At 39.0% G+C, this 25,094-nt stretch overlaps 1 protein-coding gene across 7 annotated transcripts in view; it reads right to left on the reverse strand.

Annotated features, from left to right (window-relative positions):
* PXDNL (peroxidasin like) overlaps positions 1–25,094 on the reverse strand; it is a 545,994-nt gene that overhangs the window by 102,301 nt on the left and 418,599 nt on the right. For 6 of the 7 annotated variants that reach the window (XR_013763204.1, XM_079136409.1, XM_079136408.1 and 3 more), the window contains 3 exons: positions 19,487–19,595; positions 17,282–17,439; positions 14,489–15,995 (listed from right to left, as the gene is read on the reverse strand). Coding sequence is in view for 6 of the 7 variants with exons in the window: in XM_079136409.1 (XP_078992535.1) it covers positions 14,489–15,995; positions 17,282–17,439; positions 19,487–19,595 (1,774 nt within the window). In the remaining variant the exon portion in view is untranslated. The remainder of the gene's footprint in view (positions 1–14,488; positions 15,996–17,281; positions 17,440–19,486; positions 19,596–25,094) is intronic. The other variant, XM_079136412.1, reaches the window with a different exon arrangement.

Consider the following 25,094-nt stretch of genomic DNA (forward strand, 5'->3'; position numbering starts at 1 on the left):
GCTTTAAAGTGTAGAAGCAATTATTTGTATTCTGTTCTGCTAAATGAAGAGAACAGGGGGCCTTATAAGAACTGAACTTTAAAGATAACTGACAACCTAATTTTTCATTGATCCTGTCACTTCCTTGCTCAGTCATGTGTATCTTCCAAGTTGCACAGCTAAAGAGTTAACTGAATGAATTTTGACCGAGGTGTGTAAGTATGCGTATGTGTATGTGTGTGTGTCCTCATGTGTGTGTGTGTGTGTGTGTTTTATTTTTTTGAATTGGGGCTAAAGAAATGCAATAATCAAACACATATGTGGTTCTCTGCTATAACTTTTCACTTCTCTGTATACAAAGTCATGTCATAGTTAATTAAGTAAGGTCAATTAATATATGATGAAAAATTAAATTCGTATGAATAAGTATAAAAACTTTTCATCTAAGAAAACTTTATCTAGTCAGGGGTTTGGAACTGAGAATAGTTGTCAAATCAAGGGCTTTAGGGGACTAAAATGAGACTTTCATAGCCTGGTCACACTTCCCCTAATGAAATATCTATCATCCAGTGAGCTGCTGATTTGGACTAGGCCCTGGGCTGACCTCTGGGGATTTAAAAATAAATTTGTTAAGTTGTCTGCAACCAAGGAGAACACACTCTTGGAACCCTGTCACTCAATTAGTATGTTCTCTAGAAAGGTAGAAATAGGGAGGAATGACAATGACCAAGAGTGGAAAGGCTCTCAAAATGGCATTTACATTTAATTAATATGATCTGGTATAATTGTATATGTTATGGCTTTGATCTGGAATGTTCTCCAAAAGTTCATGTGTTGAAAGCATGGCCTTCAAGGCAGCAAGGTTCTTTTAAGCAATGATCGGCTTGTGAAGGTACTGAACTTGTTAAAGGATTAATCAATTGGTAAGTTAATGGACTGCTAAGTTAATGGATCTACTAAAGTAGATCACTGGGAGCATGCCCTAGAAGAGTGTATCTTCTCTCCAGCCCCTTCCTTCCTCCCTAACTCTCTTCCTCTGTTTCTCCTCCTCCCTTCCTCCTTCTCAGATCCCATAAGCCAAACAACTTTCCTCCACTACAACTTTCAATCATGATGTGACTGCCTTGAAGTCAGCTGATCATAAACTGAATCCTCTAAAACCATGAACCAAAATAAATTTTTCTTCCTCTAGGTTCTTCTCAGGTATTTTTGTCATAGTGGTGAAAAACTGGTAACACAATATAATGTGATATACTTACAAAATAATAAAAATATTTGAAAAAATATGATAATAAAAATTATTGCACTAGCTATAACATGAAGTATGTGAACTTGGAGCTGTGAGAGAAACATCTCCAAAGCCCCATGTGTCTAAAATCAGGAATGAAAAAAAACAACAGAAGACCTTAACAGAAAGATATAGAGACAAGAGAGGCAGAAAGATGGGTCTTTGTGAAGCCCAGCTCTCTTTACCTAGTTCAGTATCCTTCTGTAACTTAGAGAGCAAAATCATTCCCACCAAAAAAGATAGAGAACAATATTGGTTCCTTGCCTGGGAACAATGTTAATTTCAAATATGGGACCTGTTTTTTTTTTGGATAAGGGAGCACCCATTTGGTGGTATGTGGTGTGGTCCCCATCTCAGGCCACTTCCTACACCTGAGATGTCAGGGGATGGGGGATGTTAGATCCACATAGTATTAAATTAATGGAAGAACAGTGTCTATGGTGACTTCCATGTACTTTCAAGTCCTTTGAAAATATGAACAGAATGGTTGGTGTGTTTGTTTATGTTTTATTTTTTAAATTATATTTACTTATTCTTCATTTTGGTAAAAGAAGTTTCACAACTTTTGTCAGATTTGTAGAATTCAGGTCTTAAATGAAATGGTTGAGAATCACCCATTTGACACAATTAATATTTGACACAGTCAAAATTTGATAGCACAAACGTTGTATCTTTGCATACCAAATATTCAGTAAAGGTGAAGTGACGATATTGATGAAAGTGGTCCCTGGAGACAAGTATGAATATGAAAGTTGGGAAACCCTTAGGAGGAGAATAGAATCAGGAATCCCATGGAAAGAACGGCCACACCCACAAGGGAGGGTCACAGGAAGACAGAGGTAAGTGACCTAAATTGGGAATAAACAATCCTTGCAGAATTTAACCTTCGGGATACCTTAGGTGGAAAGAGGGAAGAAACTAAGATTTTTTTTATTTCTTCATCTGCTTGTTTTTGTTTTTAATGATATAATAAAATAAAGAACTTATAAGATCAGTACATGTGCTAAATATAAACTATTGATCTGGTGAATTGGGGACCATTCTTTTTAAAAGATGAAGCAGTTACACATTCTTGTGATAACAGGTGACAGATAAACTTGTGCTTACTGAAAACTGAAAGTAACCCATTCTCAAAAACATCACACATTACTTTCAAAAAAGGATTTGAAAGGAGCTTTAAACATGGGCCTCTCTCTTTGAAAATTTATGTTCACCACTCAGTGGATAATTAATCTTCACATTCTGCTCATTATATGCTTTGGGAAAAATAAAAAGAAACAGTACGATTCTTGAGAGCAAGAATAATCCTATAAAAAGATAATAATTCCTTTTCACACAGTCCCTTAATAAAATGAATTCTTTAAAAAATAAAACACTTCTAACAAAAAAAAAAAAAAAAAAAGCAATTCCTTGAGCTTTCAGTACTGAAGGAGCTAACAGGCTTGCACATTTCACAAAATGCTGTGGGGTCTTTGGACCCAGGAAAGGTGAACTGAAGAGAGTAAAATTAAGGGGGTCCCCACACTGTTCTCACGTGCCTCTTCTACAATGATTCCTCTGTTGTCATCTTCTTTAGAGATCACAGTTCCATCACTTCCCTAATAAGTCTTAACATCTTTGAGGTGGGATGAGTCACGTACTAATTCTAGGATTTGTCTCCTTGGTACAAATCCCACAGCTTTCTCCCTCCCGGCTATCATACAGGCTCTGGGCCTGCACTCCACCTTATGCTTCTTACATCTCAAATCATTTCTGTCATCATCCTGATAGCCAGCAGAGCAGGCTTTCTCAGACAACTGCCACTTCCCTTGAGGGAAGTTTCTGCTCTGCTGTGGTCAGAATGGGTTCTCAGTCCACATCCCATTCATATGTTGAAACTTAATCCCAGTGTGATGGTATTTTGAAGTGAGCCCTTTAGAAGGTGATCACTGGGATCAAGGTATTGTCAGAGTCTCCACTTAGTGTTTTCCCCTTTTGCCTTTCCATCCCTTCTGCCCCACAGGGCACAGTATTCAAGGTATATCTTGTAAGCAGAAACTCTTACTAGAAACCAAAAATGCCAAAACATTGGTCTTGGACTCCCAGCCTCCAATGCCACAAAAGAAAAATAAATGCCTGATTTTTTCCCCCCTTTTTTTTCTTTTTAAGACAAAGTCTCACCCAGGCTGGTCTTAAACTTGAACTCTTTCAGCCTCAGACTCCCAAGCTGTTGAGATTACAGACCTGTGCCACCATGCCCAGTTTAAATGTCTGCATTTTATAAATTACCCAGTTGCATATATTTTTGTTATAGCAGCAAAAAAGGACTAAGACACATGCCATCCTCTTGAAGAAAACCTTTCCGAAGTCGGCAAGTTCCCTGCTCTGTGAATGGGCTCTTTCAGGTGAACCCCCAGGACCCAGCCAGCCTCACTGAAGGGAACTGAAAGAAGATCACAAACCCATCCCGAAGTGACTTTCCTGTGATGAGGTTCTGCTCCTGTCAGACCCAGTTGGTCATTTGAGAAAAAGGTTAGCACAGACTTCCATGTGTTGCTCTGACTTTAAAACTACTGAAAAGATCACCAATGTGAAGGTCTTGATAGAAGGTGGCAAGAAAAAATAATTTTACTTCCGGGTAACAAACTTACAGAAGCCTTTGAAACTAAGTGAAGTAAAGGGAAACCTAGCTGTGTAGACCTGATGACACTTTAAGGTCAAGGGAAGTATTCCTGGAACATACAAAAATTATTAATTGAGGATTACAATCTATTATTGAAAGAGCATCTTTTTAAGTATCACTTTAATCCATCACTTTACAAGTAATTACTTAAAGAACCTTAGAATGCTTCAGTTTAGAAGAACCTCGGGGATTTTTTAGTGAAACATACTCAGTTTAGGGAGGAAGAAACAAGAAAATTCATTTAATTCATCCAATATCATGCAAATCAATTTGAACAGAAAGAGCCCAGGTTACTGGACATATTGAGAAATGTTATTGATATGACTTATTACTCTATCAGGTTTCTCTGAAAGTTGTAGTATCATATATAACCCTTCAACTTATGCTAAATATTTTTAATTATCACAAAATTCTATAGTGCACTACCTATGTCCAGCTATTTTAAATAACATCTTCCATGAAGATTCTCATTGACCAGTGTTGTTCCTTCCTAGGACACTGATGACTAAGGACTAACTCCTCTCAAAGCAGCAGCCTCCACCTGTTGATCTGTCAGTTCATAGTCCATGAAATTTGCATACTTGCTTATCATAACTGTACATTTAATTATGTCATTCAATTAAATGATATGTAAAATAGTGAACTATTAAAAAAGTAAATTATTTATAAAAAAAGACAAAGAGTACTCAATTCTGTGGAAACTACGTTCAATGTTTTGAATTCAATGTTTTGGGAAGATTCAGCAGAAGGAAAGTCAAAAATTGCTGCAAATAAAATGCCCATTGCATAACTGTCATGCACTGGTTAATTATATAAACATATAAAAGGAATTAATCCTCACACCATTGCCTATGTGGCAAATTCTTTTTCCCCATAAGAATAACCTTGTCATCCTAAAGATTCAGCATGGGCATAGTTATGCCAAAATAGGTTAGAATTCTAGGCAGCAAATCTGTGTGCACAGTACCAACAATGAAGTAAGAAAACACATTTTTTGTCTTGCATACACAAGCTACATGTGCTCTCAGATATGTGTAGTTAAAATAGCTAAGACATGTTAGACAATTTTTAATCCATCAATTCTGATTATATAGAATATAAAGTTTTTAATGCCACATATCAGTATTTATTTTGCCAATTCACTAATGTTCTACCTACTTTCAAAACTGAGTAAAGTAATTTAAAAGCAAACTCTTAAAAGCACTTTTGTAAATTAACATGAAAGGTTAAAAGTAACAGGAGAGGGAGATCCAAGATGGCGGACTAGAGGGAGGCTGCATTCCTTGTCACTCCATAACTCCGGCTTCAAGCAGAGGATATCTGTTTCTTGGTAAGGCAGTTTTTGCTGCTTATCGATCCCCTGCTGTATATCGCATTTGTCTGCTGTAATCACCTGCAGTCTACCAGCATATCGACCTGTTTTTTGAGTGCAGATTGCTCACTGTCAGGCACTTATCATCCGCCATTTGCCTGCCTCTCGCCTGTCTATCACCTGCCTTACACCTATCCATCACCCAATGCACAAGGTTCACCTCCAAATCCTCCGAAAACAGTCAGAAAACTGTTCGCCAACCGCCAGTGGAGCACCAGCTGCCTGCTGTTGCCTGGAAGTTCACTGTTACAGTACTTGCAGGTTTGATTACACATGGCTGCTGCCATTTTGAGACAACAGCCAGGACCCAAAGGACCCCTGGCCAGACTGAGTGAGCCCCATCTCCAGGATCCCTCAGCCCAACCGAATCACTCCCTGCCTCTCAGGCCCTCACATCGACTGACTGCTCCCAGCCGCCAGGACCTCCAGACCAACTGACTGTGCCTTATCACTGGGACCCGAGACCGACTGATTGCAACTGGCCTCCAGGATCCCACAACCACACCAAACACACCAGACTTCCAGGACCCCTGCCTGACCAACCGCATCCCGCCTCCAGGACCTCCTGCTGACCACGACCACACCCTGAGCTGCAGTTCCCCATTTGCCAACACATTTGGAAGCCAGAGCGGCCATTTTGGATAATCCTAGAAGCCATAGCTCCGATCTTTAGGTGGGGCAAATTCCATCCTGAGATGCCTACTAGAGACTTGAAGCTCATTGTCAGGTACCTCTCATGCATCAGGCTACTGAACTCTGGGAGGTTGCATTACTATATGACTGTTATGCTGTAGATTTTCTTTTTTCTCCTTACTGAAAGAATTTAAGTTTTTATTTCTTTACTTTTCTTGCTCTATTTTCCTTTGGTTTACCTGTTCCCTCAGAGTCTCTTTCTCCCTTTTTGCAAGCTAACATCCAATTTCTTTTGATTATACTCTCACCATTTCTATTATCTAGAACTTCTGTATATTCTTTTCTTACCCCATCAACAGCCACATTCTACATCCCTCTGCATCCTCTTTGTCCTCCATTTGAAACTGCGGACCTTATTGCAAATCTGTTTGTTTTACGGAATATATTATTTGAACTCATTCTGTTTATTATGACAATATTGTATTGCCCTCATAGGGGCTATTTGGTCTAGGATAACATAGTGTCTGAATTGGGCACTGCTAATATTGATCTCCCCATAAAGAAAGGGTTTTGGAAACCTATAGGGCCACTATAAGCTGATAGGGGTTAATCTGCAATACCCCAGATCTGCACTGCTAGAGGGGAAGATACATGAACAACATGAAAAAAACAAGGGAAGTAAATGATCCAAACAAATCTAGATTCTATATTAATAGAACCCAATGACAGTATATTAGAAGAAATGTCACAAAAGGACTTCAGATTATACATGATTAAGATGATTTGCGAAGCAAAGGATGAGATAAGAGAGCAAAATGCAGGCAAAGAATGATAATACCAATAAGCTGAAACAGCAACTGCAGGAAGCAAAAGATCATTTCAACAAAGAGATAGAGATTCTAAAAAAAAAAAAAACAAAAAACAAAAAACAGAAATTCTTGAAATGAAGAAAACAATAAACCAAATAAAAAACTCAATGGAAAGCATCACCAAAGGACTAGACCACTTGGAAGACAGAATCTAAGATAATGAAGACAAAATATTTAATCTTGAAAATAATGTTGCCCAAACAGAGAAAATGGTAGGAAATCATGAACAGAATCTCCAAAAATTACGGGACACCATGAAAAGACCAAATTTAAGAATTATTGGGATTGAGGAAGGCACAGAGATACAAACCAAAAAAATGAACAACCTATTCAATGAAATAATATCAGAAAATTTCCCAAATCTGAAGAATGAAATGGAAAATCAAATACAGGAGGCTTACAGAACATCAAATACACAACATCACAACAGATCCACACCAAGGCACATTATAATGCAAATGCCTATCATTCAAAATAAAGATAGGATTTTGTAGGCCACGAGAGTAAAACATCAGATTACATATAGGGGGAGACCAATACAGATAGCAGCCGACTTCTCCACCTAGACCCTAAAAGATAGAAGGGTCTGAACCAACATATTTCAAACTCTGAAAGAACATGGTTGCCAACCAAGAATCCTATACCCAGCAAAACTAACTTTCAGATTTGAAGACGAAATAAAATCCTTCCATGATAAACAAAAGTTAAAAGAATTTACAAATAGAAAGCCTGCACTACAGAATGTTCTCAACAAAATATTCCATGAGAAGGGAATGAAAAACAACAATGGAGGTCAGCAAAGGGAGGAACTACCTTAGAGAAAAACCACTCAAAGGAGAAACCAAGCCAACTTATAAACCAAAAATAAGCCAAATGACTGGGAATACAAATCATATCTCAATAATAACCCTGAACGTTAATGACCTAAACTCATCAATCAAAAGACATAGACTGGCAGAATGGATTAAATAGAAAGACCCAACAATATGCTGCCTGCAAGAGACTTATCTCATAGAAAAAGACATCCACAGACTAAAGGTGAAAGGATGGGAAAAAACCTACCACGCACATGGACTCAGTAAAAAAGTGGGGGTTTCCATCCTTATATCAGATAAAGTAGACTTCAAGCCAAAGTTAGTCTGAAGGGATAAAGAAGGACATTTCATACTGCTTAAGGGAACCATAAATCAGGGAGACATAATGATAGTAAATATTTCTGCCCCAAACAACGGTACATCCCTGTACATCAAACAAATCCTTCTCAATTTCAGGAATTACATAGACCACAACACAATAATTCTGGGTGACATTAACACACTGCTGTCACCACTAGATAGATCTTCCATACAAAAACCAACCAAAGAAACCATAGAACTCAATAACACAATCAATAACCTAGACTTAATTGACATATATAGAATATTCCATGCATCAACGAGTGGATTCACTTTCTTCTCAGCAGCACATGGAACCGTCTCGAAAATAGATCATATGTTATGCCACAAAGCAGCCCTTAGGAAATGCAAAAAAAAAAAAAAAAAAAATAGAGATACTGCCTTGTGTTCTATCAGATCATGATGGATTAAGAATAGAAATCAATGAAAAAACAGAAATTACTCCAACACCTGGAGACTAAATAATATGCTATTGAATGAAACATGGATAACAAAAATCATCAGGGAAGAGATAAAAAAAATTATTAGAGGTCAATGAGAACGATAATACAACATATCAAAATCTCTGGGACACTATGAAAGCGGTACTAAAAGGAAAATTCATTGCATGGAGCACATTCCAGAAAAGAATGAAAGGTCAACAACTAAATGACCTAACATTACAGCCCAAAGCCCTAGAAAAAGAAGAACAGAATAACAGTAAAAGTAGTAGAAGACTGGAAATAATTAAAATCAGAGCTAAAATCAATGAAATTGAAACAAAAGAAACAATTCAAAAAATTGACCAAACAAAAAGTTGGTTCTTTGAGAAAGTAAACAAAATAGACAAACCCTTAGCCACACTAACAAAGAAAAGGAGAGAGAAAAGTCAAATTACTAAAATTGGTGATGAAAAAGGAAATATCACGACAGACACCACTGAGATACAGAAGACAATGAGAACCTACTTTGAAAATCTATATTCCAACAAAATAGAAACTACCAAAGACATTGACAAATTTCTAGAGACATATGCTCCTCCAAAACTGAACCAGGAGGACATACACAAATTAAACAGATCAATATCAAGCAATAAAATAGAAGAAGCCATTAAAAATCTACCATCCAAGAAAAGCCCAGGACCAGATGGATTCTTAGCCGAGTTCTACAAGACCTTTAAGAAGAACTCATTCCAATACTTCTCAAAGTATTCCAGGAAGCAGAAAAGGAGGGTACTCTACCGAACTCATTCTATAAAGCTAATATCACCCTCATATCCAAACCAGGAAAAGACAAATCAAGGGAAGAAAATTTTAGACCAATGTCCTTGATGAATACAGATGCAAAGATCCTTAACAAAATATTGGCAAACCGTATCCAAGATCATATTAAGAAAATTGTGCATCACGATCAAGTGAGGTTCATCCCTGGAATGCAAGGATGGTTTAACATCCGTAAATCAATAAACATAATCCATTATGTCAATAAACTTAAGGATAAGAATCATATGGTTATTTCAATTGACGCAGAAAAAGCGTTCGACAAAATACAACACCCCTTCATGCTCAAAACACTAGAAAAAATAGGGATAGTAGGAACATACCTGAACATTGTAAAGGCTATTTATGCTAAGCCCATGGCCAACATCATTCTTAAAGAAGAAAAACTGAAACCATTCCCTTTAAAAATGGGAGCAAGACAGGGATGTCCTCTTTCACCACTTCTATTCAACATTGTCCTCGAAACTCTAGCCAGAGGAATTAGGCAGACTAAAGAAATTAAAGGGATACGAATAGAAAAAGAGGAACTTAAGCTGTCACTATTTGCTGATGACATGATTCTATATTTAGAGGATCAAAAAAATCCTCCAGAAAACTTCTAGACCTCATCAATAAATTCAGCAAAATAGCAGGCTATAAAATCAGCACGCATAAATCTAAAGCACCTTTATACCCAAGCGACGAAACAGCTGAAAGGGAAATGAGGAAAACAACTCCATTTGCAATAGTCTCACAAAACATAAAATACTTGGGAATCAATCTAACCAAAGAGGTAAAAGCTCTCTACAATGAAAACTACAAAACATTGAAGAAAGAAATTGAGGAAGATGTTAGAAGATGGAAAGATCTCCTATGTTCTTGGATACGCAGAATTAATATTGTCAAAATGGCCATACTACCAAAAGTGCTATACAGATTCAATGCAATTCCAATTAAAATCCCAATGATGTACCTTACAGAAATAGAGCAAGCAACATGAAATTCATCTGGAAGAATAAGAAACCCAGAATAGCTAAAGCAATCCCAGTAGAAAGAGCAAAGCAGGGGGTATCGCAATACCAGATCTTCAACTTTATTACAAAGCAATAGTAACAAAAATGGCATGGTATTGGCACCAAAATAGACAGGTAGATCGATGGTACAGAATAGAGGACACGCACACAAACCCAAATAAATACAATTTTCTCATACTAGACAAAGGGGCCAAAAATATGCAATGGAGAAAAGATAGCCTCTTCAACAAATGGTGCTGGGAAACATGGAAAAACCATATGCAACCGAATGAAATTAAACCCCTATCTTTCACCCTGCACAAAAATCAAGTCACAATGGATCATGGACCTTGAAATCAGAGCAGAGACCCTGCATTTTATAGAAGAAAAAGTAGGTCCCAATCTTTACCTTGTTGGCTTAGGATCAGACTTCCTTAACAGGACTCCCATAGCACAAGAAATAAAAGCAAGAATCAATAACTGGGATAGATTCAAACTAAATAGCTTTCTCTCAGCAAAGGAAACTATCAGCAATGCAAAGAGAGAGCCTACAGAGTGAGAGAATATCTTTACCACTCATACTTCAGATAGAGCACTAATTTCCAGAATATATAAAGAACTCAAAAAACTCTACATGAAGAATACAAATAACCCAATCAACAAATGGGCTAAGGATATGAACAGATGCTTCATAGAAGAAGATCTACAAGCAATCAACAAACATGAAAAAATGTTCACCATCTTTAGTAATAAGGGAAATGCAAATCAAAACTACACTAAGATTCCATCTCACCCCAATTAGAATGGGGATTATCAAGAATACAAGCAACAATAGGTGTTGGCGAGGATGTGGGGGAAAAGGTACACTCATACATTGCTGGCGGGACTGCAAATTGGTGCAGCCACTCTGGAAAGCAGTGTGGAGATTCCTTAGATAACTTGGAATGGACCCACCATTTGACCCAGCTATCCCACTCCATGGCCTATACCCAAAGGACTTAAAATCAGCATACTACAGAGATACAGCCACATCAATGTTCATTGCTGTTCAATTCACAATAGCCAGATTGTGGAACCAACCTAGATGTCCTTCAGTTGATGAATGGATAAAGAAACTGTGGTATATATATACAATCGAATATTACTCAGCTATAAAGAATAATAGAATTATGGCATTTTCAGGCAAATGGATGAAATTGGAGAATATCATGCTGAGATAAGCCAATCTAAAAAATCCAAAGGGAGAATGATCTCACTGATAAACGGATGATGACCTATAATGGGGGGTGGGAGGGGGGCAAGAATGGAGGAAGGAGGGACTGTATAGAGGGAAAAGAGGGGTGGGAGGGGTGGGGGGAAGGAAAATATAACAGAATGAATCAAAAATCATTGCCCTATGTAAATGTAGGATTACACAAATGGTATGCTGTTACTCCATGTACAAACAGAAACAACATGTATCCCATTTGTTTACAATAAAAATAAATTTAAAAGTAGAAAAAAAAAAGTAACAGGAGACAATAAAGAAATACTATGTAAATTAGGATGTTGAAAGCCAGACCCTCTTTACCAGCTTAGTCAGCTCCTGAGAAGTTACAATCCAGGAATTGGAAGATCAGGCTGTAAAAACAAAGCCAATGTAATTATTTTGTTCTCACTTATAGTAAAATGAGTCTAAAGTGGATATTTTACAAATATGCTATGAATCGAAGGGTGTTATAATTTAGATGCGCGGTGTCCCCCAAAAATCTCATGTATGAGACCATGCAAGAAAGTTTAGAGGTGAAATGATTGGGTTATGAGAGTTTTAACCTAATTAGTGTATTAATCCTCTGTTAGGGATTAACTGGGTGTTAACCGTAGACAGGTAGGGCATGGCTAAAGGAGCTGGATCAGTGGGGATGTTCTTTGGGGTTTATACTTTCTTTATGGTATGGGGAGTCTCTCCCTGCTTCCTGTTACCATGACTTGAGCTGCTTTCCTCCACCACACCCTTCTGCCATGATGCCTTGCCTCACCTGGAGCCCAGAGCAATAAACAAGAGTTGACCATTTATGGACTAAGATCTCAGACACTATGAGCCCCCAAATAAACTTTTTCTCCTCTCATTGTTTTTGTCTGGTCTTTTTGGTCACAGGGTTGAAAAGGCTGACTAAAACAAAGGGGAAAGGCCGGGGCCAAGGGTAGCCTATGGGAAGGCAGAATTGCTACACCTCCTGACTTCAAGAAACCCATCCACACTGGTCAGTTGTGCCTTCCTTCTGATGGCACAGAATTCACGTTTCATACATTGCCCAAGGCAAGGATAATGTCTGGCTGCTTATGTTCAAACGGGTCTCAGTGTCAAGATCCCACACTCCAAAACAGCAAACAGAAAAGGAGCAGTACTAGGCATGGTGGCACAAAAATTTTATCCCAGCTATTCCAAGGTTGAAGCAGGTGATCATGAGTTGGAGGCCAACCTTGGCAATTTGGTCAAACCCTGTCTCAAAAAAAGTATGTGGGGGTGTGAGTAGGGGAAGTGGCTAGGGATGTAGTTCAGTGGTAGAGCACCACTGAGTTTAATCCACAGACCTCAGAGAAAACAAAATATATCCAATGGGCAGGGGATGTAGCTCAGTGGCAGAGAGCCCCTAGATTTAATCCCCAGGAAACAAAACAAAACAACCTATCTCATATAGAAGAGGGCATGTCAACTATGCACCAGGCTCTGGTTTCCATCCCCACTACGGAAGTAACAAAACCAGTTCCCTTTTCCTTCCCATTCTTTTCTCCAGCTACTCAACACCACACCTTCCAATTCTGAGTTCTGCTCCTGGATATTGCCCACTCTTCCCACTTCATCTACCATATTAGGCTCAGAAAATTCCAAGACCAGATCAAATGGCATCTTTTATGAGTAGCTTGCTGTGAACCTTCCACATACCTTCCATTTATCAGCTTTATGTTCCCATAGCATTTATTTCCCACCTCTATCAAGCCCTTTCACACTGATCACAGCAGGCAGCATCCCCAGCATGCTGTCAGGTTCTCCTCTGCAAGGAAGTTGTTGCCTTCATCTCAGGACCCAGCACCAAACACAGAGCTGGATCTCATCTGATGTGCACTGCAATAATGATCCTGACAGCTGACATGATAATGTTAGAATAAAATGTCTACGGCTATCTTTTATTGATTGCTGTGATGAATTTGGGCTAGGTATTTGCAGTATTTTGTGTAATTTAATACTTAAGTATGAGAAGGAGCTACTGTTTCTTCATAGCTCCACAGAACTGTTTAAATGCTTTCCATTAGCCCTCAATACTAACAACTAGTAGAATAAATTTAAACCAGGTCTCTGTGAATCCAAAATCAATGTCCTTTCTAATTAGAAACTTGCAAAGTCAACATGAATGATGCTCTGATGTGTTTTAAATATGTGACACATTTTCAGTTTGATATTCCATGTATGTACAGACAAGCTCTAGTGACATTGAAGTATCTAAATCTTTAATCATGCAAAAATGTTCTAATATTGAAAATTGTCTACATAACATAATTTTCAAAATCTCTGAAAGATTTCATGCTAATATATCCTAATCTACTAGTAAATATTAGTCTCTATTTGGCTTTCTATCAACAAAGCTTCTTGATGAAACATTTATTTATTTACAGTACTTTAAGGGACAAAAAGATGATATGCTGGAGGAACAGTTAAAGCTATTTTCTGGAAATGTTTAACACTTGGAACTTCAAAGAAAATTTGAATCATGTATAGAAAAACATAATACACTTTACTGGAAGATATAAAGGATGCGGTAAAAAGGACCCAACTTGTATCATACTGATAAACTTAGAATGATTTGATTTCAACAAAAAAATAATTAGCTTTCATTTTTTTCCTACTTTGCTTTGGTTATGAAGGTCTATGTGATGGGCCAATTTACATCCGATTTTATGGCCTTTCGTCAACCAAATTGTCTTGCTTGGATTACCACAGAACATGAATAAACTAGACATGCCCACCTCCCCTCTCCTAATTAAGATGCACTCTCTAGTTAATGAGAGGCAGCAATATTTGCATTTGCAAAGGCAGTGGGTATATGAGAAAACAAAAAAGAGGATCTCAGCCTCTGAAGAATCCTTCCTTTAATATTAAATTTCTTTAATGGCTTTGCAATGGTGTCCCCAGGAAACCAAATTCCACTGGCACAAATACCCTTCAACTCTTCTACCTCTCTCAAGAACTTTTAAAATCCATACAACATTTGTGTACTTACTTTTTCAGTTTTTGTATTATCTCTGAATCTTTAATTTCGTTCTGAAGATCCTCAAAGTTCTCAACAGAAGTCAAATTACAGAAAACTCTGTAGTCAACATATGGTGGGATGCCATGGTCCCGGCCCCTTTGAATGTTGGTGGCAGCCAAATCCAGGGCCACAGAATGGGCAGTGGAGAACAACTTCTCTGTCAGTTCAAGGTTGAGAAGCTGGGAGGGCACCCGCAATTTAGTGGCCACACCAAATAGCCCCCGAAGGAGTGGATCTATCCCACCCTCCTGGATTATCCTGGATGGTGAAAAGAAAGCTTTGTGGAGTGGGAGGTGGCCTCCAGGAATTTCACCAAAGGTATCATTCAATCGATAAAGAATAGGATTGATTAATGTGTGGCCAAATCTAAAGGCTGCAGTGGCAAAAGCGTTAATGATCCCAGCATTCACATTGGGATCATACCCCTGGTACTCCTTCAGCATCTTCATGCCAGGGTCCCCAAGAATCTTGGGCAGCCAGTGGCTGTAAGTGATGTGCTGCAGTTCTGCACCCACAATCTTTCTGGCTTCCTGATAAAGGGTGTCTCCATCCCAGTGGGGGTTCAGGGCAGATAGCACTGAGGCCACCCTGTTGTGTTCCCGGAACCACAGGGTGTGCATTGCCGTCAGAGCCAGCTGCTCATTAGCCCTGTGGTCCCCCGCCAGGAAACAGGGGGTGCTGTGGCTATCTTGTTCACCTCTAGTGCATTCGGTGGGCGGGCCTTCAGAAAAGGGTAGTAAGTGCTTCCCAGAAGAGGACCAAGGCAAGCCGGTCCTCAGCAGTCCCCCAGGCGTAGAAAGATCTCTGAGAACCTGGGATTCCCGCTCTGAGCTCCCATAAACATTGGAAGCATCAATGTAGGCTGTGAGCTGGTTGATCTGCTCTCGAGCATAGACTGAATTCATCATCAGAGAGGTCGTGCCGCTGCCACACACGGGGCTGGAGCGTGTAAAGAACATGCAGGGTGCCTGGGCGCCCCTGGGATCCTCTTGCGGAATGGCAATAGGGAAGCAAGGGGGGTCATTAGTGCAGGCAGAGCTGCAAGGCTGCCCATCCGAAAAGCGGGCGGTGCTAAGTGCAGGCACCGTATGATCCAAGTCGTGGTCCAAAAACTGTCCCCACTGCATAAGCATGTGTGTGTACCTGTGGTCTGGAGTGACTGCTGCTGTGCCAGCCAACATGGTGGAAACCAGTCTTGGCAGAGGGAGCGGAGAGCGACCCGCCCCATTGTGGCGGCCGGCCCCGCGGGGCGAATTGAAGCCATTCTCATAGGCAGGCTGCAGGAGGCGCACCAAGGCTGTAAGAGACGCTCCCCACATTGGTTTCTGCAAGTTGTTACATGTTCCGTCGTGGGTCCGGTACTTCTGATGAAAGCACATGTCAGAGCAGTTAGGCAGATGTCTGTGGGCTGTGCAACCGGACAGATTGGCGATGAGACCAAGGTACCGTGGAGAAACCAAATCATTGTAGCGGAATTCTGAAACGCAAGCAGTGACCGCAATGAGAGCAGACTAGGAAAAGGGAACAGAGAACTTGGAACTAAGTGCAGTTTGAACCCCGCATCCAGGTGTGTAGAAACCTTTCTTACTTATAACAAGGGTCAGGTCACAACTACACTATAATACACAGGGTTGGGAAATAAATACATAACAGTCAAATATAATTCAAAAAAATAGTAAAATTACTTCAGTAATGTCTATCTTATGAACAATGGCTAATTGTTAGAATCAACAAAATGAATCTCTGTAAATATTTATTGTTTCTAATTTTCTAGCTACAAATTTGCACTGTTATTCCTAAAATTATTTCTTCTTTTAGTAGAGATAATTGAGTAGAGAACTCTAAGTTGGCCAAAACAACTGTGGGCCTGACCTTTATCTGCTGCTGAGAAAACAGAATTGGATTGTTTGAAGACAGGGACAGAGCTCATTTATAACCGGTGTGACTCAAACTTAAGTAATCATAAATTTAACTAAAGCTCTAATATGAAAATTTTGCTGGACTTGTTAGTTAGGGAAGCTTTGAAAACCCAAGACATAATGAAAAACTAAGGAAAGTCAATTGTACTTTGGGGTAATTGCTCAGAGGAGTTAGGGGTTGAAGCATGCACACAAATGGACCTTGTGCCCCATGTCTCAGTTTATTTTTTCAAAGAGAGTAGAGAAAGAGTAGTCCTATGCAAGTTGCTGCTATACTCACAGCACAAATAGTGTGCAGCAAGCATCATGTTATTCATCTCATTTTAAGGAGAAACACTTAGAAAATCCAAAAGCATTTTGTACCACCTCATTTGACATTTATAAAGTAGGTGTCCGGTTTTGTAAAGAAATACAAGAGAACTTAAAAATAGCAAAACAAAGGGAGGGATATCAACATTACAGATGAGGGAAGGGATTTCAGATCAATTCACTGAATGCTTTGGGTGATTACAATGGTAAGCGAAAGAATGGTTCCCAGAACTAAAGTATTTCTCTATAGAAAATGTAACGTCTTTTGGATTTAAAACATTTGCATCAAATGGTTCCCCTAGATTTGTCCAATATAAATAACTGGCAAACATCGAGACAAGTTTGCATAAGTATTTATCATCCTTACTTTTGAATTACAGTTCCCATGAGGAACATTTGCATTTATTTAAAGTGGTAGGTAAATTAATTTTTAAATCATAGAATGTTCTGGAGAGGAAAGTTCACATTCATTGCTGAAGTGATGGCCAGTTGTGCTATGGAGAGTAGACTTAGAATAGAATGGCTTCACACTGACCTCTGCCTTCCAGATCAACTGTCAGCCCCTGCTTCACACGTTCCTGGATCAGCTGCAGCGTGTGCTCAAAAATCTCCCCTGCTCTTGCTGTCTCCACAGTAAATGGGTCACTTGGGTAACGAAATTGAGCCAGCAGATCACTGGGAGTGCGAGGTTTTCTGCAAATGACAAAGTACACGTCTCTTTGGAGGGTGAAACTGTACAATCTGTGAAGTTTACATAGGCTGGGCACTTAAGAAGATTTTTGACAAAAGTTAAAGAATAAAAGATCTACCCCTAGAGTATGAACTCTGCAGGCTAGCTGTGGGTTCTTTTTCTTTTTTAACCACTGAGTCCCAAGTGTCAGTTACAGTGCTGAACTCAAAAAATATATTTTAATAAATTAATGATTTAAATAATATCCCTTAATAAAAAGCAACATCTGTGGTGGTGGTGATAAACTTAAGAAGTCCATGTGTGAGTTCTAGGGGGCTTAGTAAACCTTCTAAAATAGTGAACCACATCCTCAGTTTTTGGATCTTGGTAATTGCTGTCTTCTCTTTCCCCAAATGTAACTGTCCAGAAATTCCCCCTTGCCCTTAGAATCCTGCTCAGGCATCACTCTGCTGTACAGTCTTCCTGATAGCTCTGACAAGTTATCACTCCATCTTCTCTTTACTTTTGTATCCCTTCAGATATTTGCTACATACTCAGAAAGATGTACTTAAATTACTGGTTTATTGTCTTCTGTGCTAAAGAAAGAACTGTGTTAGGGAAGAAATGGTGCCTATTATGATTCAGATCTTAAATGTCACTGAAAACCTCATGTGTTGAAGGCTTGATCCCCAGCTGATGGCACTACTGAGAGGTGGTGGAAATTTGGGGAAGTGGAAGTTAGGTTATTGGGGTATGCCCTTGAAGGGCCTACTGGGACCCTAACCCTTTCCTCTTTTTCACTTCCTAGCCACCATGAGGTAAGTAGATCTTCTTTACAATGCACACCCACCATGATACTCAGCTTTGCCATAGGCCTAAAGTGACAGGATCAAGCAACCATGGAATAAAACCTCTGAAATCATGAGCCAAAATAAACCTTTTCTACTTTTAAGTTATCTCAGGTATTCTCTCATAGTGACAGAAAACTCACTCACATAATGCCCTAGTCATCTTTGTATCCCAAGTACCAAGCCTGCTGACCAGAACACAATAGTGGTTTATGCACATTTGAAGAACTGAAATAAAAAAGTTAAAAAGAAAAACTAAAGTCACTAAGATTATGAAGCAAACTGTTTTAGACATTTGGGTCAACAGGCACATCTCATCCTCTATGTCTTGAATCATAACAACTTAAGATCATAGATTAATAGTAATGATACTAATAATTAACTTTAATTAAGCACTCTGTATACCAGGTAATGTTGAAGCATTTTATCTGTACTTTTCAATCCTCCAAGCAAGGACATCCATACAGCAGATCCTAGTCTCAAATTAATTGTACAGGCAAAAATCCCAAGATACAAAGATGTCAGGTCACTTGTCCAAGATTACCCAGACACAAAGTGACAGAGTGAGAAACCAAAATAAAAATTTAAATTGACAGGATGGCTTTCAAACAGGAGGCATGACCATTAAGCCATACTATTGTGTATATGCAAGAAGTTTGAGTGGTACTTGATTAAGGCATTTTAAACTATCTCTTTTTGATCCACAACTAAAAATACTGTGTATGTAATATGACTATTAAAACAATAATCATGGTTTTTTTTTTCTTAAAGAATGTTAATGTATTAAATACATTCCAATGTTGCTAACACAAAGTAACTTATGGGATTGAAAATTTCAGAAGTTCAAAAACTTTTCAGTGAAATTAAAATGAAGCAAAACGCCACATGTCCTAAATCAAGTTTTTACCTGTAGGGTACCACTGGTCTGGTATTGTTTGGTGAAAGCAGACATACCAGAGTTCTTTGCCTTGATGTCTTTTGTCAGACTGTTAGAATATATCTGTGGCATAAATTAATACCATTTTTACTCTAGGGTAAAAGTTTCCTTTTCTTGGAGGCCAAATCAAAAATGATGGCTAGACCAGAGAGTGGCATGCACACAAGAACTAAAAGGATTCTGGCAATTTTACGCATCCTACCTGTTGTGGTATACAGAAATTATAAAAACTAAGTAGAACAGATATAAAAACAATTTTTCAATCAAAATAAAATTAATTCTTACTGTGAAAACAAATGTCTTCGTGTGTAGTTAATTGCACTGTCAACCCTCTGTACGGCGTCAAGAATAGATGATTCGACAAAGTCATCGCCAGCTTGTCTAACCTGTATTGCTTTGAAAATCAATTCCATGATTAAAAAGATCAAAAAGACCTTGAAGTTAGGAATGATATGCTATAAATGGCATTACATTTTTTAAATGAAAAATTTTAAGCCAATAAAAATGGTATACAATATCTATATGATAATGTCCATTGCAGAGAAGTAGTCGATTATCCTTGAAGAAAAGTCTCCACTAACAATAACAGTGTTATTCAGGAAATTAAAGCATTTCAAAATACAGTAAAACTATGTGAAATATTTTCTTTTTTACAACATCCATTCAAATGGGATCCATGCTTGCTAGCAATTTGTCATTTCAGAGAAGGTATGAAATCGCTATCTCTTTAACCACCTTGCTTTAATGTTAAACATTAAAACAAAGTACATAGCATCACATCCCCTTAGAGGCTTCTTAAAGTAAGAATTGAACTCTTCAATAAAAATAATTCTTGCTGTGTCTACAGTTCTTCAACATGTGAGAATTCTGCAAAGCTGAATACCATAAAGGAAGTTGTTCACTTACAGTTGAACATATTGAATCTTCTGTAGATGATGGTTTAAGAGGTTTATCTTAAAGGAATAATACTAAATGAAAATGATTATGAATAAATATCTAACTCATATAATCATGTAACTCATATAATCTAGCTAATCTGTAATATTTTCATTTTTGATATATTAAAAGTATAAAAAAATTATGATGCAATTAAAACAACTTTTTAACACTTAAATATTGAGAGCCAGAGTAAGTATACTTCAAAAATTGAGTTTGAAAATAATATCATCAAGGGAAAATAAAAGAGATGGAAAACTTAAATAGGTATATGTTCTACATATTGTCAGGAAGAATTTACAGTACAGTAACTAAACTTGAATTTGTACTATAATATAATATGAAAGTATTACATGTGTCTATCTCTCTATACATGTATATATTATACATATTAAAGCTCATATATTTTGAAAGGAATGGATCTATATGTATTCTACTTCTGCATATAAGAAAATTTCTTTATATTTTGACTATGTATACACACTAGATTGATTTACTGTATTAAGAAGACCACTAACATAAAACTACTTTAAGAATAAAAATACTGGAGGGTTTCAAGATGGCAGACTAGAGGGTGGCTGCATTTCACGTTGCTCCAGGACTCAAAATTCAAAAGAGGAGATATTGAGAGACTTGGGACCAACTCAAAGCAGCCCGGTGAGTCTCTCCCATTGGGGAGGCGTCCCGGATGGGGTGGTAGTCCCAGGACGCAGGGAACTTTGTGAAGTAGAGCTGCCTGGCGAGACACCCCTCCCCCCGCTGGAGCAGTGAACTCGGACAACTGGGAGCATCGTAGAGGAGGCTGCTCAGCACAGTGCTTGGACTTGGAGCAACCGCTGGGGCTCCGGGCTGTGGCCAAGAGGAGGAGCTGGGCGGAGAGCTGTTTGGACTCAGAGTGACCACTCCTGAACACCGGGGCCTGCCCGGAGGAGGAAGAGGAGGAGGAGGAGTGCGGTGGGTGGCTTGGACTTGGAGTGACTGCACCAGAGCTACAGGTGGTTGACAGAGGAGGAGCTGCGCGGAGAGCTGTTTGGACTCAGAGCGACTGCTTCTGAACACCAAGTGTCTGCCCGGAGGAGCATGGCGGGCCGCTTGTACTCGGAGTGACTGTACCAGAGCTACAGGTGGTTGCCAGAGGAGGAGCTGTTTGGACTCAAAGCAACCACTTCTGAACGCCGGGGCCTGCCCTGAGAGGAGGAGGAGGAGTGCGGTGGGTCGCTTGGACTCGGAGTGACTGCATCAGAGCTCCAGGCAGCTGCTCAGAGGAGGAGGCGAGTGGTGAGTTGTTTGGACTCGAAGTGACTGCTCCTGAACACTGGGGGGGCTGCCCGGAGGAGGAGGAGGAACGGAGCGGGTCACTTGGACTCGGACTGACTGCCCAGGGCTACGGGCAGTTGGCGGGAGGAGGAGGAGGTACGCAGTAAGTTGCTTGGACTCCTAGTGACCACACCGGAACACCGGATGGCTGTACAGAGGAAGGGGCATGCAGCGGGTCGCTGGGACACGGAGTGATTGTATAGGGCTCCAGGTGGCAGCTCAGAGGAGGGGCCGCATAGCCAGGCAATTAGGTGCAGAGCAGGGCCCAGGACCTAGGAGGGTTCTTGGTGGAAGAGCCACACAGAGACATGCTTAGGGGTGCAGCGAGGGTTCCAGGACTGTGGGCAGATTCTCTGAGGAGAGGCAGCCTAAGGAGACTAGTCTGCGAAGGGTGAGGCTCCCAGGCCCAGGAGGTAGGTCCGGGCCCCTGGGAATGTTGGAGAGGAAGGCAGCCCAGCCCAGGTGGTAGTTGTAGATTGAGGGGAACCTCTAGGAGGAGAACTGACCAGCGAGACCTCCCCACCGGGTGAGTCTTCCCTCCCAGGTGAGGTTTTCCCATCAGGATGGAAAAACCAGAGACTCAGGCCCAAACAGGCCTTGCCTCAGCCTGCAGCCTAGTTCCCCTGTGGATGACCATTGGTCAACAAGTAGAGGCACCACTGCCCACTAGCAGGGAATATACCCCACCTGAAGGCCACCACCCCTAGAGAGACAGCTTCCTTCTGGAGCCCACACTATCAACTTCCTCCAAGACTTCAGCCTACTGAAGATATACTGAGATATACTAGAAATCTTCAGGGACATTATAAGTCAATACAGGAAATCTTCAACATCTCAGCAGTCCACTGATACCTGAACAATATGAGAAAACAAGGGAAGAAAATGCCTCAAACAAATCTAGATATTACATCAATAAAACCTAATGATAGCATGGCAGAAGAAATGACAGAAAAGGAGTTCAGAATGTACATAATTAAAATGATCAGGAAAGCAAACGATGACATGAAAGAGCACATGCAGGCACTGAATGATGAGATGAAAGAGCAAATGCAGGCATTGAATGATCGCACCAATTGACAGTTAAAAGAGCAAAAACAGGAAGCAAAAGATCATTTCAATAAAGACTTAGAGATATTGAAAAAAAAACAAACAGAAATCCTTGACATGAAGGAAACAATAAACCAAATTAAGAACTCCATAGAAAGCATATCCAATAGGATAGAACACCTGGAAGACAGAACCTCAGACACTGAAGACAAAATATTTAACCTTGAAAACAAAGTTGAACAGAGAAGATGGCAAGAAATCATGAACAGAATCTCCAAGAACTATGGGATATCATGAAAAGGCCAAATTTAAGAATTATTGGGATTCAGGAAGGCTTACAGAAATGAACCAAAGGAATGAACAATCTATTCAATGAAATAATATCAGAAAATTTCCCAAATCTGAAGAATGAAATGGAAAATCAAGTTCAAGAGGCTTATAGGACTCCAAATACAAAAAATTACAACAGACCTACACCAAGGCACATTATAATGAAAATACCTAACATACAAAAAAAGACAGAATTTTAAAGGCTGTGAGAGAAAAGAACCAAATTACATTCAGGGGAAACCAATACAGATATCAGCAGACTTTTCAATCCAGACCCTGAAAACTAGAAGGGCCTGGAACAACATTTTTCAAGCTCTGAAAGAAAATGGATGCCAACCAAGAATCTTATACCCAGCAAAACTTACCTTCAAATTTGACGACGAAATAAAATCCTTCCATGATAAACAAAAGCTAAAAGAATTTACAAAAAGAAAGCCAGCATTACAGAACATTCTCAGCAAAATATTCCATGAGGAAGAGATGAAAAACAAAGAAGCAAATCAGCAAAGGGAGGAATTATCCTAAAGGAATTCTCAAATAAAGGAGGAAACAAGTTGTGTCAAATAAATAAATAAATAAATAAGAACATAAATAAATAAAATTTAAAAAATGAACCGAATGACTGGGAAACCAAATCACATCTCAATAATAACCCTGAATGTTAATGGCCTGAATTCATCAATCAAAAGACACAGACTGGCAGATTGGATTAAAAAGAAGGATCCAACAATATGTTGCCTGCAAGAGACTCACCTCATAGAAAAAGATACCCATAGACTAAAGGTGAAAGGATGGGGAAAAACATACCATGCACATGGACTCAGCAAAAAAGCTGGAGTATCCATCCTCATTTCAGATTATGTGGACTTCAAGCCAAAGTTAGTCAGAAGGGATAAAGAAGGACATTTCATACTGCTTAAGGGAAACATAAATCAGCAAGATATAACAATCATAAACATCTATGCCCCGAACAGTGGCTCATCCATGTATGTCAAACAAATCCTTCTCAATTTCAGAAATCAAATAGACCATAACACAATAATACTAGGTGATTTTAACACACCTCTCTCACCACTGGACAGATCTTCCAAACAAAAATTGAACAAAGAAACCATAGATCTCAATAACACAATCAATAATTTAGACTTAACGGACATGTATAGAATATACCATCCAACCAAGAGCGAATACACTTTCTTCTCTGCAGCACATGGATCCTTCTCTAAAATAAACCATATATTATGCCACAAAGCTAATGTTAGCAAATACAAGAAGATAGAGACACTACCTTGTATTCTATCAGATCTTAATGGATTGAAGTTAGAAATAAATGAAAGAGTAAAAAACAGAAACTATTCCAACACCTGGAGATTAAACAATATGCTATTATATGATGAAAGGTTAACAGAAGACATTAGGAAGGAAATTAAAAAATTCGTAGAGGTAAATGAGAACAAAGAAACATCATATCCAAATCTCTGGGACACTATAAAAGCAGTACTTAGAGGGAAATTTATTTCATGGAGCGCATTTAATAAAAGAAGAAAACTGAACAAATAAACGACCTAACACTACAGCTCAAAGCCCTAGAAAAAGAAGAACAGACCAGCACCAAAAGTAGTAGAAGACAAGAAATAGTTAAACTCAGAGCTGAAATCAATGAAATTGAAACAACAGAAACAATACAAAAAATTGACAAAATAAATAGTTGGTTCTTTGAAAAAAATAAACAAAATTGATAAACCTTTAGCCACACTAAGAAAAAGAAGATGAGAGAAAACCCAAATCACTAAAATTCGGAATGAACAAGGAAATATCACAACAGACACGAGTGAAATACAAAACATAATTAGAAGCTATTTTGAAAATCTATACTCCAACAAAATAGAAAATTTTGAAGACATCAACAGGTTTCTAGAGACATATGAATTACCTAAACTGAACGAGGAGGACATACAATTTAAATAGACCAATTTCAAGTAATGAAATAGAAGAAGACATCAAAAGCCTACCAACAAAGAAAAGTCCGGGACCAGATGGGTTCTCAGCCAAGTTCTACAAAACCTATAAAGAAGAGCTCATTCCAATACTTCTCAAAGTATTCCATAAAATAGAAGACGAGGGAACCCTCCCAAACTCTTTCTATGAAGCCAATATCACCCTGATACCTAAACCAGACAGAGAAACATCAAGGAAAGAAAATTTCAGACCAATATCCTTAATGAACATCCACGCAAAAATTCTCAACACAATTTTAGCAAAT

The sequence above is a fragment of the Sciurus vulgaris genome (assembly GCF_902686455.1).
Source record: "Sciurus vulgaris genome assembly, chromosome: 1".
Taxonomy (NCBI): Eukaryota; Metazoa; Chordata; class Mammalia; order Rodentia; family Sciuridae; genus Sciurus; species Sciurus vulgaris.